The sequence below is a fragment of the Nothoprocta perdicaria genome, unplaced genomic scaffold (assembly GCF_003342845.1).
Source record: "Nothoprocta perdicaria isolate Ctin4 unplaced genomic scaffold, notPer1 scaffold_229, whole genome shotgun sequence".
Classification (NCBI taxonomy): Eukaryota; Metazoa; Chordata; class Aves; order Tinamiformes; family Tinamidae; genus Nothoprocta; species Nothoprocta perdicaria.
The window spans coordinates 180,513-201,894 of NW_020455454.1; the positions used below are offsets into that span (position 1 = coordinate 180,513).

The window sequence follows — 21,382 nt, forward strand, 5'->3', positions numbered from 1 at the left end:
TAATCTCACTGGAAACAGCCATGTAAATTAAGGAAAAGGAATGTACAGAAGAGCTGATAAAAATACTGGAAGAAAAACAAGCCAAAACCTTTGACTTTGTCCAAATCCATTCCAGCATCAAATCTGAAATTGAAACCTTTTTCATCCCTTACCACTTACCTTCAGTTTGCCATGGTCATCACTACTATCCATCATAGTGTTGCAGCCATCCTCCTCTTTCAAGGTGTATCCCTTTGTCCTGTTCACACCTCATTCTCTTGTCCTTAACACAATCGGCCAACACAGCAGTTCGGTATTTAGGGAGTAAATTCCCACATCATAACGAAACTTCATGACTTACCAACAACAGCTGTGTTTTTATGCACTGAGGGGCTATGCTGACACACAAGTAGCTTGAGCGCTGCAAGCACTCGCAGTTCTGCTAGTGCAGCTCTCCACTCGTCTGCCCCCTCATGCTAATACAGCTACATTATTCCAGATCCTGCTGCACAACGTACCTACCATGGCATATGCTACTAAAGTCAGCAGCAAAACTTAAGGCATGTTCTGCATCTGTGTGCTTTTGATTAAAAGCTCCTTAGAGCAGCAATTTCTCTCCCAAAGTAACTGAAAAATACTTTGCACTTCTTGGACATTTTCATAAACAATGTTTATGGCAGTAAATCCTGGGACATTCTTCAATTCTTTGTAAATTCATCCTGTACAATTTTATTATCAAGTTTATATTTGTCCAAGTTAATAAGTCATTCATTTTGTATGAATAATACAAACCAAGATGCAATTGAGGGATACATCCAAAAATCATGCCTATATGAAAACAGTGAACAGTAAGGTATTTGGTATTTTAAGGTGTTGTTATTAAATATATAAAATTAAAAAATGTGTATAGTTCAAAAGTGAGTTAAATTTGAAAGACAAATAAACTGACGGCACAGTTGGAATACTGGAATCTTTCTAAATTTGGAAGAGAAAGGGAAGTAGAACATTGTCCTTTCTTGTCATCAAATAAAGAAAATGCTACTCTGTACCCTAATCTTCTTAAACACATCATAGAAGCAGACAAATATTGATACAATACATATAGCAGATGTTGTTATCCTTTAGTATTGAAAGTAAAGGGTTTTCATTTGAGGATACTCATTTAAACGATTCTTCTCATTGTCCATTTACACCACAGTGACATGGACAGACATAGATCAATAAAATATTAGTACTTCACTACAGAATAAGCAGATTGCAGCTTCTTATGTGGCTATTTCAATCAGGACTTTTTCCATTCTGTGGTCTCAGCTACTGGAAGCCTAAAAAACCCACAGTTTTTTATGTATGTAAATATAGGCGTTGACTGTACCAAATCAATCTCATTTTTATTACTTGCATGTAATAATTCCAAAAAATAACAAAACTTGACATTTCAACAGAAAAAAAAAATCAATTATGGCTATAAATAATACTTTCTGTGATGATATGATCAAAATCTTTAAAAAACATCATTTTTATTTTAAATAAGAATGACAACATACCATATTCTACTTCTTCCAGCATCAAAAATTGCAATTTGGTCAGTCAGTTGCTGATTAGGTTCCATTAAATGTTAATACAGTATTACATTTAAATAATCCCACATACCCAAACAATTGATAAAGACAAAGAACCACTAATCTCAAATTGAAATGCCCAAATTTCACTTCGATGGTATCTCACTTGGATGCAGCTTCGCAGCACTCTGCCATAAGCTCCTGTCCTTCATTGCTTCRTAACGCCATCTGACAATGGCCTGTAACATCTTTTAGGATGAATTCAAGTGCTCTGAAGAAAAGGTTCACAAAAATGTGCATTACTAGCCTTCTGCTAGCAGACAATATGCCTTCAGCTCCTTTGGTTTAATCATGTTCCCTTTGGAAAGTGAATCAGTTGAAGACAGTTCCAATAAAACAGTAAATCGTACTTAGACACAGCTTGTCTATACAGTTTGCGACAACGTCCTTGTTTTTCCTTCTTCTACACTTTTTTTCCAAAAACCATGCAGTGAAGGCAGTTTGACTTTATCCATATTCTTACTGTAAACGTTAAGAAATATACCAAGGACAACCAGTAAGCCTGACCACACATACCTAAAGGAAACGGAGAGGAGAGGAATAAAAAGGTTACACTTTATTTGTGATTACATACCAGTGTCTGTGAATTAAATAAAAGCAAAGGCTCTGCCTTGTTTTAGAGAGATGCAAGAGTAGAGATGTAGTGTCTCTAGTACAGATAYTAGAATACAAGAGTTTTAGGTAGGAAGGATGAATCAGTGGACTAAGGGCAAGTCTGAATTTTTGCTGTTATTGTCCTTCCAGTTCTCCTGTGCAGACTGGACAGTTAAGAAGTTTTTATAATTAAATAATAATTAAATRGTAACTTTTCTTTCTTATATGAATAAAGTAGTCCCAAGGAGTTTTAAAATGTACTTCCTCCCTACATTTAGGAGAGCTATACTTCCTGTTAGTGCTCCAAAACATGATTCCCATTCAGTGTTTGTACTTTACAATGTAATTTTTTTTTTTTTTAACTTTCTATTATTTTAAGCCCCAACATGTTCAGCAATAGTAAATTACATTTGGGCATTTGGCTGAAAGGCTTGTTCTTAAATCTGAAATACATTTACTCATAGCAATACAATTATGCAGTATTCTCTTCCAAGCCAGAAGTAACGAGGATAATTTGGTTGCATTTTAAGCTATTCACTGAAACAAAAGAAAAAAAAAAGGCAAAAAATCTCAAGCCATAAAAACTTACAGCTTAATACATCAAGATAACAGAAGATAGCTGTTTTTCAGAAGGTCTAGCTAAGAATTCAAAGCTGAGCTCATAAAAGGCAAAATTATATGCAATGGAGAAAATACCTTCGTTTAGACTAATCTTCTTTCATAGAGAAGCACTATAATGATTTATTAACTCTAATAAGCATTAAATGAGCTACATCAGATCTTTCTTAAAAAGAACAAAAAAGTCAACATAGTAGTTTATCTTCCAGGCCTTTAGAAAAACAGAAACTATTTTCTCTAGCGTGGTTAGCACCAAGTCAGTCAATATTTACAGTAGACTGCCAACATTTCCTGAAGATGTGAAATGAAAATCATTAAAGCCCAAATATAACTAATTACTGCTGTTATATTTGCATGATAACGAACCATTTTTTTAATAAAATATTGGAATACTCATTGAAAAGATTACAGATACTTACTGGAAAGTGAATGGCTTTGCAAAGAACAAAAAAGAGAGCACAATGGTCATTGCTTTTCTTCCTGTTGTTACTGTAGAGGAAAAGAAATGTTAAGTCCTTCAAGAATCTGGTTAAAGTGCAAGAATGTAAGACAGTTTTCAATATTAGTATATAGTCTAACTACATAATTAAGGTACCTGACTATACTGATTATCATCCATGGTGCACACAGGCTGTAGATGCACTGGCTCAGTGTAAAATAAAACTACAAACACTCCTGTTTGAAAGGAGCATAACACATTAGCAGTACCTGCACCAGCAGCACGGAAACGTACAAAACAGGACTTTCTACTCAATAACTTATTCTAGACAATTCACAATATCTGAAAGTGATGAACAATCCTTGCAAATAATTGACTACACACACTGAAAAGTAATAGTCTGTTAAAGCATAAGGAAGCTGTACCAAGCTGAATAGGATTTGGATATACCAAACTTCTTACTATTTCCACTTCATTTGACTACAATCCAGTATCACAGAAGGCTAGTTTTTGACTGTATTTTGAAGTGGAAAAAAATATATTGTAATTTGTCTGAAGCTATTGAAATCTATTCCTAGTAGTGCAGAGAAATATAATTCCACCTAACTTCGTCTAGAAGCCAAATGACCAAGGAGGTCAAACCTCAACAGTTTCAACATGTTGTCATCAAAACCTTAAAAAAGCCTTCTTCTACCCATCACATCATCACTGAGAAGAATCAAGGTGGCAACAGGGGTTGAAGACATAATCCCATTAGCAAAGTGGGAACGGAGTACCTGTTTGGTTTACTCTCAAATAACAGCATTTAGGAGTCAACATATGCCAACAATAACAAAATTGCTGAAACATGCAATGGTTAAAGAAGTTATATGAAAACATTACAAATGTAATAATCGCAGCTAGGCCCAGCAATTCAGCTATGGAAATCRGGGGCCTGAAAAGGTGTTAGACGACAGAGCAACCTTCTCACTTAAGACAGACCTTAACACAAGCATCTCCACAAGAAAACTATGCTCTTTGTTAAGAGAAAATACTTTGCTCATCATGAAGTGCTTTTTAGTACACCAGAAGAAAAGCTGAGCTTATATTACTATATCCACACTAGTATGATTGTAACATACGGACAAAAGGAAGCAATGACTACTGACCCAAGTACTTCCRGGCTACTTTGACTAGTAAAGCGAGATGCATTCGTTCCATTCTACTCCCATAGAAGTATTTCTTAAAGCCTGTTYAGCATTGGAAGAAACATCTTTCACYATTGCTTAATCTGCAGTAATCTCAGCTTACTTTGGTAATCATTTTCTCTACATTTTAAGAAATTTATGCACATCAAATAAAATGATTTTCTATTACAGGAAAAATTAAAGGAGAATGAAAAAGAAAATTGAGTTTTAATTAGAAAACAGTTTACAGATGAATAATTTAAAAAAATGGTTAAATTACTTCAGTTTTTCTAATTACGATTATTTCTGTTCTTTCAAATCAGTTATTAATTAAAATATTTATGTAACCATTTCCTTCTAAATTAAGTGCCTTTTCTTCTTTTTCCCAATTAAGTCTGATAATTTCTCATTCTGCTAATAGAAATACAATCTTCATTAAACTCCTTCACCTCACTACCCCAGTAAGAGGGAAGAGTAGACGATGAGGGAAAGACAGTAATGAATGCGGTGGTTCTTCCAAGGCATGATAAACATTTTCACATTGCTACAGGCAAGACAGAAAGGGCTGGAGTGTTAGGATTGCCAAGGTCAGGCACAAGAAAACCTGGGAAGGGTTTACTGTTCCGCAGTATTTTTAACAGTTTTAGCACAGTAAAATTTGTTTTAAGAGCCAATACCTGCACCAATACTCTCATCTGTYCTAGTTTCCCAGCCAGTTCAAGTAATGAATTTTGTTAAGAACAAACAACAGAARTGCTACAGCAGCAACAATTCACAGGTAATCAGAGCATGCAATTTCTAGGACAGAATACAAGTATCTATTTTCCTCTCCGCTAATGCGAATGAAGTAGAGCATTACCTGACAGAAACCAGCTTTTGGGAGCAGARGGAGGAGAGGAAAGCAGATCCATGGCATCTTGCTACACCTCCCCCCCCAGTCCCTTGTGACTGATGTTTCCTTGTTATAAGGAAAGGTAACCTGAGGAAGGAACGAGCCTGATGTAACTGTTCTTGACAGACTGCTATGACGAGTAAAAAACAATAGGGGTGACTACGGAGGCAATAACTACATCTTGAAAAATACATACAAATGATATGTTATTGTTTTGGAAACAACAGCTTTCCTTGGGATAACAATTTCATGTTCTGTAACAACTATGTATAGCAAAGGAAAACAATTTTGGGAACAGACTGTAAGTGCACAAAAAGGTGCTGAAAAAAGCTTTAGCATTGCTGGCCACATCAAAAATATTAACATTAGTTGCTGTCAAAATTTACTCATTTCTCCTTATTCTAATTCATAGTCAAGGATATTCTGATATGGAACACTTTGGATAGTTGACTGCTACAAACTCAATATGGATTAAAAGCACTCACTTGTAATATAGTTATGTAAATTTTACCTAGGTAGTTTAGAGACACTCAGGTAACATTGCCTATTTAAAATACCTCATGGACTCACAAATACAGATGCAAGCTACAGTAAACTAGTACAGCAACTTTTGAATCTTAATGTCTGTCATATTTCTCTTGCCAGCAGTTCCTTTGGTTTAATCATACTCTATAATACGCCTTCCATTAACAATCTCAGGAAGACAAACTATCAACAGACTTTTAACATACTTCCCTCTTTGAAACTATACAGTTATCATTCCACACAGCATAGGTTTAAATACTTAGCTTCCAATGCACATATCACCCAAGACACTGTTTAAGACCATGCATAAAGAGATGACATGACTTGCCAGCATGAACGCACTGYACTCAAGCCGCTTCGTCACTCACAGAGAGCCAACCAAGCTCCACTATTGAGACTTCAATTTCTCAGCATGATTTTTTCAAATGACTGGTTACTCAACATGAAGTTATGTTACGGGATAAGGGTTAAGAGAGAAAAAATCTACAAAGGCTGAAACTCTATAAAAGCTTGCAACTCTCTTGCTGCAAGCCCTCTTTTTTCCTCATCAATCTGGACATATTGGCATGCCACGGGGGAGAGGTCTGAATGGCGTTTATTGCTAGGAAAGCATCGCACTGCTAGGCAAGAACGCCACATTACACAAACTCTTCTTTTGCACACAGGCTGTCACAAGAGCAGACATGACAGCATTTGCTGATGTTCTTAACCTGGAGAGGACTTCAGTAACTTCTGACCTATTTTAAGAGGTTATATTGTTCCATATTCATGCTGAACTAACTAGCAGGTGCACCTGCACCTGAATTTTTTCAATAAACCAATCACRATTCTGTACATTTGCTTCTTCTGACCTGGGGGACGCAGCCACACACTGTGCCAGGCATTTAGCCAAAAAAGATGCACGACCTGCTTCCATTCTGCAGGACAGAATGCAGGGCACTTGCACTGAAAGGGTAGAACAAATGAAAGACTGTTTATGTCTTTAACAGAAGGCACACACCTACCCAGAGTCAGAATAAGTTGCAAGCTACAGAAAATCCAACAGTTGTTAAACAGTCCACCAGAAGTTTGCTTCTGTTAAATCCTGAYTTTTTAAACCAATTCACACTCATTTTTTTTAGTTCAGTTTCACTCAAACAACTGAGACTGTCATGAAAATCACAATTAAGGCACGCATAAAGTTTATTCTGAATTAAATCCAAAATGTGCATTTAACATTGCTACAGAAACATTCTACTTCAGGTATGTGGACATTCAGAAGCTTCAGATGAGTTCTTCACAGTTGTTCTAGCAATGATATTTGCTGACAATTTCCAGAAAAGGGATGTTTAGAGGCTATGACACTACCTACCTTTCCTCAATGGCATATGTGCATGTTTCACATAATACCTATCCTTTTCTTATGCTTTGCTGCACATTTCCACAGCATGCCTTCTGTGAAGAGAAGTTCACAGCAGTCCTGTTTCTGTGTTAGAACACAGCTCAGGCTATGTGCACAAGGCTACTTAATAGGGTTCTCAAGGCAGAAACAGCGGCATAGAAAGAACCAGGAAGCTCTCAATCACAGAGCACAAGAGAAGATCCCTGCTGTAGAAATCAAGATCAGTCAGCACAAAGAAAAAGAGGCTCCTTTTCTTTTTTCAAAAAACTTTTWAAAAAAATCTTTGTTCTAAARAGTAAGATAAGATTACTTCATGTTTTTATATTAAAAGCGGTAAAGGTATCATTTGTTCCTACCTGTTACAGCCAGAAGGGCACCAAAGATTTTAATCAAAGCTAGAACAAAAGATATTCCAAAATATCCAGTCAAGGAGAAAAAGAATGCATAACCGTATGTCTGAACTGGATGCTGCAACAACAACAACAAACTATTAGGAAAAGGCAAAACAAACCCTGAGGTATTGCAAAATGACAAAGAGCTACAGACTTTAATCAACTGCTTGAGCAATAATAAGCTGTTCAACAATGCATTCATGCAAAGATCCTTATTTAATTTTAGTTAAATAATGTAAAAACAATAAAGAAATTATAAACTCAAAAGTCTGATCTTGTGATTTTATTTAAAACATGACCTTACTTTGTACAACAAAGACTGTGACAATCTGGATAACGTATGAATTATACAAATCAATTGGTTTACATGAAAAAAACAAATACACAAGTGGTGAGATTTTCAAAATTATACAGAGCAATGTTTCCCAATATAGTTGTTTAAAATGAAAAAAGGAAATCTTTACACCTACCTTTGAGCAAAAGGTTACTGCAGGGCTTAATCCACTGGTGCATATTAATCCCAATAAAATATACACAAAACCTATTGAATAGGAATACAAAACCTGGAATAGTTTAAGAGAAAATAGTTACCTGTTTACACTATACAAAAACAAAAATTGAATGATTTCAAATATGTGGCCCTGTTAACATAGTCAACTTGTCTGAGTTGAATTTGTAGCATTTAAAGATATTTTCGCTAATATTTTTATAACCGTTGATGAACAGAGGACAGGGAATAACTCTTCCTGTCTACAACAGGCCAGGTTTGTTACGCTTGTCAGTTAACAATATCCTGARGTTGATTGCCATAAATCCTTAAAATTAAGGATTTCGCCAATTAAAATTTAACACAACTAAAGAGCTAAATAATCTGAAAAATATGTAAAACATTTTCAGACTTGCTACTCRAGCACTCAACCATCATGAAACACCAGCTTAAGTGTCACTCATGCCACTTCAGTTCATGAACACTGTGCACCTGCACAGTTATAGGGTATAAAATCTTCACAAAGGACAACCTCTGGCTTATTCTGGCACTCAAAAGAGATTATACTTGACAAACAGCTAAGTTTTTCATTCTGTTTCTATTCTTATTTAATACACAGCTTCAAACTGGCAAAAATGTCTTCATCCTACYCTTTTCCATGCAAAGGCGGGAGTTAAGCCGGAACTGCCTGTCTCTACACAGGCACAGTGGGAAGCACGCAGCTGCCTGGGTAGCATTCAGCAACCAGGTCCCACAAAAAGGGGGGCAGTGAACAGGGYGATCCTACAGGTTGCCCCTAGAACACACTGATTTAGAGCACTTSGGGTCAGTTACAGAGCTAATTCTGCAGAGCTTTTTGGGTTTTCTTCCTCCTCTAACTCACCAGCATCTCAATGGTTTGCAAAAATAAATCTATTAACAAATCTATCAGCAAATAATTAACAATGCCATGAGAAGAGAGAATGCTCTTTTTCCTGCTTTACAGCAAGTGGATATTTTAAGAGCAGAACTGTTCTCAACACGTAACTTGAAAAACCAATGACCTGATTTTCAGATAATGACACTGTTTACAGATAGAGGAGTTAGCCCTCAGTTCTTCACTTGCCTTTCCCAGCATGCAGCTTTTCTTCCAAACTCTCCCAAAGATCTCACTTCACACAGTGAGCAACACATAGATAGTTGTCAGGAAGTGTGATATAAATCACAGGCTCAGAATTATATTAAAGGAAAAAAACAGGTGTAGTTTTCCAGGGCATTGTTTAGTGTTTTAGTTATAAGGTATCTTCTCTTCAAAATTGCTTAATTCAGGAAAAGTTTCAAATTCTGTAAGTGAATCACAGATCTTATCAATGACAGGTTGCTTTACTATTCAATCATATATCTTCAGCAAGATTGTTAATGGAATAGCATCAATTTTAACAGAATTCATTGATGAAAATGATGATAGCAACCTTAACAGTGGCTAGTTACTCTGATACTGTCTATTAAAAAGCTGTATGAATACCATTAAGAAAATAATACCCTTCACAAACAATTTTCAGAGTCATATTTAACACATATTAATGAAAACTGATTTTTAAATGAGCGCATGTTCATTACCAAATATTGATATTTCCAACTCTTACTCTAAATTCAATTTACCTTTTAATCTCATTAATCTAAGATATTTGTTACTGCAATTCTACACATTCTCTTGCTTTTAAAGTCTGCTTCAGTGTTTTTCTCCCTTTCTCTCTTTTATCCTTGTTATGAAGCAACAAGGCAGAAAGCAATGAAAAAAACCTGAAATATGTAAATTTTATTGATCACTATTTCATCTAAGCATCTCAGTTGTTGAGCAGATAAGAACTTAAAAAATTTACTGATTTACTGCCATAAAAATAAAATTTGAGGCTTTAAACAGAATTTGGAATTCCATACTATTCACTACTACAGCATAGTTCATTTTATAAACTCTGATTTTCTTAAATAATTTCTTATGTGGTTAGTCCAAGTACCTTTGCTTTGTAGTAAAAGGCAACCACTGAACTCTGAGGTTAAGTTTTAACAAGTGGAGAACTCTTGTATAATCTCAGACTCTTCAGTCACATCTGCTGTTCCTTTTAAGTTTCTTTTTTTTTTTTTTTTTAATATCATTACTACTGATGTTAATGTTTCTTTTAAAGAATTTTTTAAGTCTCAACATTAATGCCAGTTAGACCCATCAAAACTCTGAGTTTTCAGCAGTTTCAAATTACCAATGGTATCAACGAAAGTTAGAAGACTCACTAACTCTCGAATATTCAAGAAATATTTAACTAGCTAAAAATCCAGGCCGAAAATGCAATTTGATTATGCAAAGCAACTGATGAGAAAGTTAAATGTGATGTCTAACTCAGAAGGCCCTTCAMATTTTCACCCAGTTTCAGGTCTACAAAAGTGATTTCTGAAATTTTGCTAGTATTACTCCATCAAATTCCTTGAAGAGAACGCAAGACCAGCAAAATCACTATTTCCTTAACCACTACTCTGATTCTCTATGAATTGTATGAATATGCAAAACCAAGACCAACATCTGGCAGACTACCATGAAATAAAAAACTTTGCTTTTTATATACAGCTCTTTATAACAGAAGCATCATAGGGAAGATACCAGTTATCAAATGAACACTGTCAAGAGGCAAATGGCAATATATCAGTTACACACTCTACTTGGCTTTGGACCTCTGACATAAAAGGCTGCATTGGGTCAAACTGGCTAAAAACTCTTGTCTCTTGCAGCAGTTAACAGTAGATAGATACTGAGGAAAAAAGAGAAGAACTGAAACGAGTAAAGTGGTATTTTTCAGGTATCTCTCATCTCCCAGAACTCTGCCGCTCAAAGTTCTTAAGCCAATCTAATGAATATGAGGTATAATCCAAGCCTCCTTCTAATTAATTTTATCTCCATTAGGAAGCTATATTACTTGAAYTTTTCATAAACAAGAGACTAGATTTTCTAGTCATATCCAACAAGTTAAATATCAAACATGTCATGTGTTTGACTGAGTTTCAACAATTATTTATGCTTTTGGCAATTAAAAAATGTATACTGCAATAATTTTGTTCGTATTTACTTTAGAGAAGAAGATGTGAAATTCAGGACAAGTTTGCCAAAAGAGAAAGAAAAAAGTCTGATAATCCATGTTCTGTACTAATATAAAAACACTGAACAAGGCTTTTTCAAAACTATGTTTTTCAAAACTATTTTGCTGAATCAAGAAGAGACCTATCTATATCAAAACAACAACATATATTTTTAGTAAATTTTAAGTGCTTGATCACACAGAAAACATTCTATTGATTTTTGGGGCTGCTTGGCAGACTCCTCCCTGTCTATATAAAAAAAAAAATATTGCCAGAAAATAGATTCTTTTGTAGCTGCAATATACATTTGAATAGTACATTTGAAAGAGTACACAGAAAGCAGAACCCCTGAAAGGTAAAAAGTGAATACACCAAAAACTACTATTTACACATTCAGAAAGAAAGCAGCTTAACGCTCTGTCATTGCCTGTCTCACGTTTGACAAAATACACACATAAAATGGCAAAGCATTTCAATTTCATTAAGGCAGGTCTTCATAACTCCCTCCACCTTCTGCAAACAGCTGATCACTTTGAATACTTAAGTACTCCCAGAGTGTCAGAGTGCCTGTGTGACAGAGGATAAATTAGAATCTGGTATTTACCATTTCTGAATTAGAACCATTGTGCAACTTCATAGCTTTTTCTTGCACATTTCCTATAACTGCATCTGCACAGAGGGCGAGGGATATTAGGATCACACCTAATGTAAGAAAGCAAGAAACAGCAACAAAAATGTATTCAGAATATTTATCACAGAACAGAATTATTTATCAACAAAACAGAATAGTGATGAAAACCACCCTGTATTCTGAAAAAAAGCAGCTCAGGAATAGAAAAAATAAAAAAAATGTATATTATATTCAAATGTCAACAAAACTACTTCATTATACTGACATAAGCTCGAACAATCTATAAAGCATTATTTTCCTGGTTAAACCCAGATCACTACGTGTCTCCGATCTTGACAAAAACACCGGGCATTGCTGTAATATAAGTAAACAGCAATTTTTTGCAGCACCAAGAGTAAGGGAATAAAATGTAGTACTCAAAAAATGCAGTATAGGAAGATAAATTACAAAAGAATATATGCYGTTAAGCAAACTAGGTTATTTTCCCTGACAAAGGAAAAAATATACTATGCATTTAACATTGAAAAGCGTTACTGATAGAACAAACGCATGAGACTACTTCCCAGTGGAAAACTTTCATCGTTAACATACCCCTTTTCAAAAAAATACTGTCAAATTACCCATGCTTTTATGTTACCAAATCTTGCAATAACAGAATCGTTAGGAATGTAAACAGCTTTCCAATGACAAAAACTAATAACTACCCATGCCAGCCAATACATTTCCCAAGCTCTACATCTTGAATCTTGCATGACTAGCAACCGTTGCATTTAACATTGCAAGAACTAGAAATTAACGATGCACATAAGTAAAATTTCAATTTTACTAAAATATACTACATTAACTTATCACATAAAAGACCACTGTGATAGTGACACATTTACCAAACAGTGACAAAATTCATGAACAAGAGCAGTAATGGTATGTGGTAGGTAAAGCATGACCAAGAGTTATTGAGAAATGGTAGAAAGAAAAAGAAGTTTTGAAAAACTTTGAAAAAAATGAAAAAAATGAAAAAGTTCTCAAAAACCTCAAAACTTGGACAGTTACTAGATGCTTCCACTATTAAGAAACAGTGAATGCCTGCTGCAACCATTACTATATTTCAACTCAAAACTTTAAAGGAAGAAAACATTAGAAGCAGACTATGCAAAAGTCCTCCTAAGTTCAGTATTATTCCAAACACTGAATAAATATGTAACATATATTCCTTCTATTGATAACTTATCCTTCCATGTCAATTGACATAATAATTCCACTAAGTTTCTTCACATAAGAAGTTCAAAAATATTTTAGTTTTGATTCTATACAACATAGAGAAGCTAGGCGGGTACCCAAAATGTAAAACAGAAAAAGACTGAAAGATTTAACCAGAAAAATAAAGCTCTCAGCTTCTGAAGTATTCTAAAGGTCCAAACGTCATTTTGCCAATTTTATTTTACTATCTCTACTTAGAAGAAACTATTTTCTGAAAATAAAACACAGGCTATTTCAACATAAAGACTGATACTTCCAGAAAGTTAAGAAGGTAAAAATTAAGGCTTAGAAAAAAATGTCTCTTCTGCCACAGATGTAGCTCTGCTAGTACCATGACACAATGTAATCTGCATTTTTAGTGTGATACCTGAAGGCACTACACCAAGAACATTTAGACACTTTATGGAATCTTACTGTAGACAAAATAAGCATTTTATGAAACTATAAAGTACATTATATCTTTACCTGTCAAGTTGAAGTTTGGTGCAACCGTGCTGTCAGCTAACGTAAACCATATTAATCCAAGACTCATACACAGGGCAGCAGAAACATCTGCAATATTATAACGTTTTCCTACAAAAGCAATACAAACAACATGAATGAGATTATAATACTCTTAGTATTTTGGATRTACCCCAGGCTAAAAGTCAGAGGAAAAAAATGTTTCAATGTCATTCGATTAAAGAACACAGCCTCAAGTCCTGACCTTTCACCACCAGAATCCCTCTCTACAGCAGCAGTTTCTAACAAGAAAGAAGGTCTTGGCAAATGCTATCTGATTTTTGTGCCGATATTAATTTTACTCACAATGACAAAGTACATACTCCCTCAAAAATCACCATCTCGGGACAGCTTCGATACTTTCTGAGGACCACTTTCTCATGTAAGACATTTCAGCTGCCCTGGTGACCATAGAGAAAAATTGTTCCTAAGTATTTAGCTATCTAGTTGGAAATCTGCACATTTTGAATCCTAGATTGTTATTCAGTTTGGGGCAAACAGGATGAGAAGCGGGAGGGATAAGAAAGAAAAGGAAAACAGAAAGACAGGAACTAGCATGCTGTGTTCGTAATAACCTATTATTTTTCTTCAGAAGTCATAGATTCCATGCAAGTTTCTAAGGAATTTTTTCCAGTATGGAAAATTGTGACTGAAAAATATTCACAGCTTCTGAGACTATTATATGTGTACAATTCTATATATCTATAATCATATATATAGTACACATTGTATATTATATTCTCAGAAGAGTATGTTTTATATGTATCTGCATAAAATCCGTGCAGACACACACCCATCRTGCACATTTCAGAGGTTTAGAAAGTTTTCAGAGACTCATATTCCCTTAATTCAAATTATATACCATGACTCTTAATAAAAGAAAAATAGTGCACACATGTATGTAAGCATGCAAAGTTGTCTGGTTAACATGGCTGAATGAGATTTTTCTTTAAATGTATCTAGTGGCCCAGAGAAAATCCTCAGAAAGTTCAGGCTTCTATTGTGAGCAGAAAGTCAGAACAGAAATGAACAACTTTAAATTCTGCTCCATAACACTTTCATATGCCAGGTACTATTGACTTAATGAATCCTGACTTATCATAGAACTGAAAATGTTAATACTACACTTATTAGAGCACAAGCAGAGAGGTATACTTATTTGCATAATTAGAGTGTTTTCTGTTGTTTTCCAGATCCCTKTTTTTTTGTTACTAGACTATGAACAACAAATTTAGGATGAGTCATACAGCATTTGTGTTCCCAGAATTAAATCAAATGTATTTCTTATTGAATATTTTTATGTAAAAGAAAAAAAGGGGGGGGGAAGGTGGGAAGGCAGGAGGGGAGGCAAGCTTATTAAACAACACGCATAGGGGATTTCTTCAAAACTGTGCCTGGATTTTTTTAATTTCTAAGTTTTTCATTAAAAATGGTTCACTTGTGAAATGACTAGCTTTGAAAAAATAAAGTGACTTAAAAATCAAGAAGGCCTGCTTAAAAAAGGAGCTCTGTGACTGACCTATACCATTTCCCCTACCCCATCTTCTGCTCATTTAGTTTTATCTAAATATCTTTTCAGATGCTGCTACGGAAACTCATGAAGGAAGTAAAAATACTACCTTTCCCTTTGCAAGCAAGGAGTGCAATAAAACTTAAAGAAATATAAGAGTCCATGCCTGACTGCTTCCCAAACAACCAAAAATATCCAATATCTACCTAACAGCAAAACTAACACTTACCTTGTATAAAAACCCCGCCTATCATAACTGGAATCAGTTTACAGCACTTGAAGATGACTTGAGTAGGGTAATTCAGATACCCTAAAGAGGTATTTGACAAACCCATAGTTCCCACTGTTAAAAAGGCTATTATCATGTAGGTTTTCCCAGGAATTCTACAAAATATAAAAATAAATCTTGGTATTACAGACATGTTGCAATTCTGAAAGGGATTTAGCTTGGACAATCTGGTTAAAAGAATAACTTCATAACAGATCCTGGTCATTTTTCTTATTGATTTTCACCCCATAACAGAAACTTAAAAATGCATAAAAATAAGCATTTTCAATTTAATTTATTTTAGTTACCTGAAATAAATTACATTCAAATATCAGACACTATAAAAATTCAGGAAGTATTCAAGTAATAATTCTTTAATCTCTTTCTGAGGATGTACGTCATTTACTAAAGATTCAAAACACAGACTTTAAATTATTTGGAAAAGGAGACACAGTAGGTTCATATACCTACAGATCCTCTCTGTCATGGTCTCTGGGTGAATTTTTTGGCAATGTTTTCACAAAGACAATGACATTTTTAGAGTGGAGAAAGTGGAAAAATGTATAATTACATAATGCAACTACAAAAACAAAAGATAGGTGAATCAAGTATCATCAAATGGCAGCCTGTCACTCAAAGCCAAAATTAAGCAACATGAGACATCGTGCTGTAACACACTGTCTTACCCATAACTCAGTCTGTAATGTAGGCATGCTCTGAGGCATGCAAGCAAAATAACTGTCTAAGAAGATTTAAGACAGAATTTAAAATAAAAGTCAAGAAATATGTTTTTAACATCTGCAAGAGGATGAAAAGATTACAGAAAACAAAATGTCAAAAATATTAAGATTTACCTTTCCCCACAACTTGCAGGGCCACATTCCATAAACTGTAGCAACTGTTTTTCTAAACAAAATGTGAATACTAACTACAGAAAGCTAGACAGGTAAAAAGTCTGAAGCATCTATAGGAGGCAGGTATCTCAAAATACAAGCTGATTGTGTTTAAAACACCAATTATATTTTTTTCAAAGTTACATTGCTTGGCTATAAAATAATCTAAAAATTAGTATATAAAACATCATGCAAGGATGACTACAGGTAAGGAAGACTGGATATGTTCAACTAAGAAAAAAAAAGCGTTAGACACACTTTTTAAATTTACATACATCATGACAGCCTCTGTCTGAGGGGAAAAAAAAAAAAAAAACACCAACTACAAAATAAACAGTTTACAGAGACTGCAGTTTGAGAGGAAAACATAAGAATGGCCACCACGCTGAGTCAGATAAAACTACCTCATTTCCATGGGATTCAAGACAGAAAGAATCTCCTTGGTTACCTATAGTGAAGATTACTTTTGTGGCAGTGTTTCGAGCAGAACTTGAAACGAAAAATATAAAACAAGAAATTTCCTTTGATGAAAACCTAAATGATCAAGCCCCAGGTTCAACAGACCTGTGATGCACCCATGTGAGTTAGTCTGTATATCAGCACCCATGYGAGTTAGTCTGTATCAGCTAGCTCGGGGATAGAAATCGCTCCCTAAGCAGGTGAAGATGACAATACAGACAGTCAACAAGACTGCTTGCAAGTCTGAAATCTAAGCAGGTACATTATTTGATTATTTGCATGTTCTACCAAGTTTTTATTTATATATATATATATATATATGTGTATACATATATATTATTTTCTACATATTACAAAGGAGTTGTATTTTAGACGATGTTTAGGAGAATATATCCTGCAAATAATCCTACTTTATATAATTTCCAAGCAATGACACAAAGAGCTTCACATTTGGGAAGTAGTTTATCAATGCAAGAGCCTCCACTTAATAGCATCCTGATTCAGAGTTTAAGTTCTATCACTGATTCTTACCACTTCTTAGCTTTAACATATCCATTCTCACAGTGTATCCAAGAGGGCATCTTACCTTACACATATGAGAAAAGAACAATATTATCTAAACAGATTTGACAGATCCTAAAGGATATGCATGCAAAAACAAAGGATTTAGATTCAGGAATTTCTAATTCACTAACTAGAGCATGCTAGACATGACAGAAAATGAAGGGAACTCGTAGTTTGAAGATATATGCTGTTTACTTTTACTAATCATAAGCTTATCAAATATTTTCTAACATTGTCTAATACATTAATTTAACTATGAAACTGCTACCGATGCCTCACAATATTCATAGTCAAACAAAAGATGTTAAATTTATCATACATACCTTCTCCTTTTGTCCTGAATCAACTGCAATTCTATTAGTCCAAACATGGAATAAAATCCAAACTGCACTAAAGTAAGGTACCAACCAAACGGTTTAAAGCCTTCCACTGAAAATATCAGTTCCTAGTAAAAACAAAAAAACAAACAAACAAAACAGCAAGGTCAAGAACCTATAYAAATAGTAAATGAAATCAAATCACAAGTTCTTCTTCATATACATGCAAAACTACTCTTTGCAGCTATTAATTATTAACTAGAATTCATTTGCCATTTTTTTTTTCAGYACTTGCAAAGTACTGAAAAAGACAACTTAGTTTCTGCAAAACATAGGAAATTTATTGCTGGTATGACTCATGAAATTAATGGGCTGATTCCTCAAATGAATACATTGAAGCCAYGAATATTCGTCCCAAATTATGTGTGGATTCTTGTCTGCATTTCACTTGACTGAATTCCTATTCATTTACTCAGACTAACTTTGTTTTTAATCCATCCAAAATACATTTTATAAAAATTTATAAATATCTTGTAATAAATACAAACCTTCTATAAAAGACAAATTTATTAGTAGACAAATTTACGGTTTCTTCATTTCTTAAGAACATGAACTTAGGATTTTGACTGTCTATATTAAATAACACTTGTGGGCTGTAAACAGGCACGCTGTATGGATATCTAAAATCACAGTGAATTTTTACAAAATATATATACAGTGCATAAGAAATTATGCAGCTGTGTCAATTACCTGCAGAGAYGGCAGTAGGGCCTATACTTAAAACACCCTACTGCCTAAGTACTTTCCTTTTTAAGATTCTGCTTTCAATTAGTGGTAACTCTTGAATGTAATTGTTTAGATTTTTTTTTTCCATTTTAACAAGCTTCTCAGATGTTTCTGAAAAAAGCACAAAAAAAGATGATCTGACAAGTTCTGAAAAGACTCAGCTGAACTTCAGAAACAAAAGCAGAAATGCAACTCATCAAGATAAAAGAAAATATAGACAGCAGAAAGAGAAAGGTTACAGAAATGCTTAAACTGGTATAAAACTTAAAATTTGCCTGAACACTAATCTTCTAGTTAACAAACAACCACAGCACATAATTCAGTCTTGTCAAGAATTAAGAGCAGAGAGAACTACAAATTATTATCATTTTAACAACCATACCGAACTAATGTGAACTGCTCATGCTTACTGTCAATGATAGATAAAAATTTCAACTTCAATAAGGACTTACATGGTAGTCACWGCGGCTATAAAGCTCATTTGTTTTTAAAAGATTATGAAATCACATTCAAAAATATGTATTAAAAACAATACCGAAAGTCATACACTTAGAAGCTAAACAGTTAACAAAGTTGAACTGTATCAAACCTCACAGGCACGGAGCAAAATCATATATTATATACTTGCTACTCCTAACTCCTTTGACTTTGCAATTTGTATTTGCTTTAAAGGTCTTTGGATATTAACTACTATATTATTATGCTATTAAAAAGAAGAGGAGCACTGTGTAAGTGGCATAAGACATAAGTTCATGGCATTTACCTGTAAATATCCATAGACTAGATAAAACATAAAAACTCCAGAAACACAGATGAAAAATTGAGTAGGTTTGTTAAATTTGCTGAGATTCATGCCAAGAACCACAACATCATCTACTGATTTAATATGAGGCGACATAGCCTGAGATTTGGAAGGTACACTGATGGAAATGTATTTTCGTGACGAATTGAATTTAAGATCCATGATTCCTTGGTTGCTGCATTCGGTACTTCYGCTATCTTCTTTTTGTTCTTTTTTCTTGTTTTGTCTTCCTTGTTTCTGTCTGAAAGATGGAAGAAATGCAAAAGTCAGCTAAGATTAACATACAACCTTCTAAAAAGGAGAGGAAACAAGCAGGGAGTTTATACAAAAAATGTAAAAGTTCAACGATTTGACTTCATTCCCCCCCCCTTTTTTCTCTTTTTCTTTTTTTTTTTTGATTGTCCAAAGTTAAAAGACTTTTCTTCTAATATGTTCTGTTCTATATATAAAGGCTCTGTTTCAGTCTTTTTATGTCTAAGTCACTAARAGGAGTGACTGCTTGGAATAGGACTGATTCTGTGCTCAATCATATCGCAAGTGGAGGCACTGCAGTTCTACCTAGTTTGGCACATCCTGCTGCGAAAATGAACTAGTCTAACATATCCGAAGACCTGCTAAGAGCTAWAGAGAGATGAGCCTGTGATTGGTCACAAGCACAGAACTGAAATAAATTCCTACCTCATTCTCACTCTTGCCCAATATTCCTCATAGACCTTTAAGAAAAAGGACATGAAGATAAAAAGATTAAGAGGACAATTATAGAAAAAGTGTGGCTATCTGATGATATATGGAGAATGGCAATACCTTCAATATTGTCCACATGGAACTATTTCTATATGTAACATAAAAGAAAAATGGATGACTGAAGCTAYGTGAAAAAAATTAGTAGTTTAGTAGATTGGCAGACAAGTAATTTTTTTCTCCAGTTCAGTGGAGAGTGTGATGTTTGGGGCAGTGGTTGCCCCCATGGCCCTCCTGTTTCCCCTTTTCAGCCTCAAGCCACTCAGGCCGGTCAGCCCAGCCTTCCATGATTTTTAGGTGCAGGTCAGCAGCTAGTTCAGTCAGTAGTCAGTAATTAAATGTTGCCTCAGTTTTTTAATACTTCCTTTTCTCCAGCTCGAAAATACTTCTCATCCCAAGACTACAAAAATCCCTTTTCTCATAACATCCAAATTGTAAGTGTGTTTATACAAAAGGCAAATCATGATACATTAACCCAGGATCTTCCCTTGAAATCATTTTCTGGAAAAAATGAAATGCAGCAAGTCTAGTGTACACAGACATTGGCAAGTCATTATGTAGTAAAATACAAGTTTGGCTGAAAAATGAGAGATTAATATAAAACTTGCAATGCCGTTTTCTTTCCTGATACGAGTAATTGTAAAACTGGAATARGATTTCTATTAAGGTTCAGAAAGAATAGCTTGCGGACTATAACAATTTAGGACCTATGATAACAATTTCTGTTTAAATTCAGAGCTCCTCAGTTGAAAACCAAAGCAGGAGATAGAAAGTTTACCCTTGTGAATTTTTAGTTAATCACAAAAAAAAAAAAAAAAAAAAAAAAAAAGGCAGGGAAGGGGGAGAGGAGTAAGCAAAAGGCTACACGGCCTCTTTTCAGCGGAGGCTGGAAAGGTGGGACAGTGCACACGTTCAGTTTTCTAACGATACAAAACCAGGAGGAGCAGCTGACAGACAAGAAGGCTGCAGTGCCATTCAAAGGGATCTCAACAGAGTGCGGAAATGGGCAGAGAGGAACCTCATGAAGATCAACAAAGGGAAGTGTGTAAAAACAAAAGAGCCACCTGTACCAGGATGCAGATATACAGAGGCGGACGTGAGCGTTCTGGTGGACTAGTCCACCTGAGTGGCCCCTTTCCAMAGCCCTGGGCATTCTGCACAGTGGTTGGACTAGATGATCTCTACAGGTCCTCTCCAGTTCTGACCGTTCTGTGAAGTACCAGCATCATTCTACAAGGCACAAGTGAGACTTTGTATGGAGTATCATTGCTCTGATCACCCTCAAAGAAAGATGAGCTCCAATCAAATTCTGGCTGCAGAAAATTGTTATCAGGATGACTTAAGAGARCAGAGCCAATCTTACGGAATGAAACAGGATGACAGCTTAATTTGTTTAGCCTAACAAAGAACATATGAACAGGAGATGAATTTCCTTTCAATAAAAGCATCACAGAGG

At 34.8% G+C, this 21,382-nt stretch overlaps 1 protein-coding gene across 3 annotated transcripts; it reads right to left on the reverse strand.

The window, feature by feature from the left end:
• Window positions 1-221: 221 nt before the first annotated feature.
• Window positions 222-21,162, reverse strand: SLC35B3 (solute carrier family 35 member B3). Of its 3 annotated transcripts, none has more exons than XM_026039348.1 (10): window positions 20,991-21,162; window positions 19,147-19,426; window positions 17,604-17,725; window positions 15,326-15,480; window positions 13,551-13,658; window positions 11,802-11,899; window positions 8,076-8,168; window positions 7,570-7,681; window positions 3,230-3,299; window positions 222-2,114 (listed from the first exon to the last, which is right to left on the reverse strand). In XM_026039348.1, exons 1-10 carry the CDS (start codon window positions 21,077-21,079, stop codon window positions 1,964-1,966), a joined length of 1,278 nt encoding a protein of 425 aa, XP_025895133.1. In that variant the 5' UTR covers window positions 21,080-21,162; the 3' UTR covers window positions 222-1,963. The 3 variants fall into 3 exon arrangements, with proteins under 3 accessions (XP_025895133.1, XP_025895136.1, XP_025895135.1); XM_026039351.1 differs by lacking the exon at window positions 20,991-21,162 and adding an exon at window positions 19,864-19,883; XM_026039350.1 differs by lacking the exons at window positions 222-2,114; window positions 3,230-3,299 and adding an exon at window positions 6,455-6,777.
• Window positions 21,163-21,382: the final 220 nt, after the last annotated feature.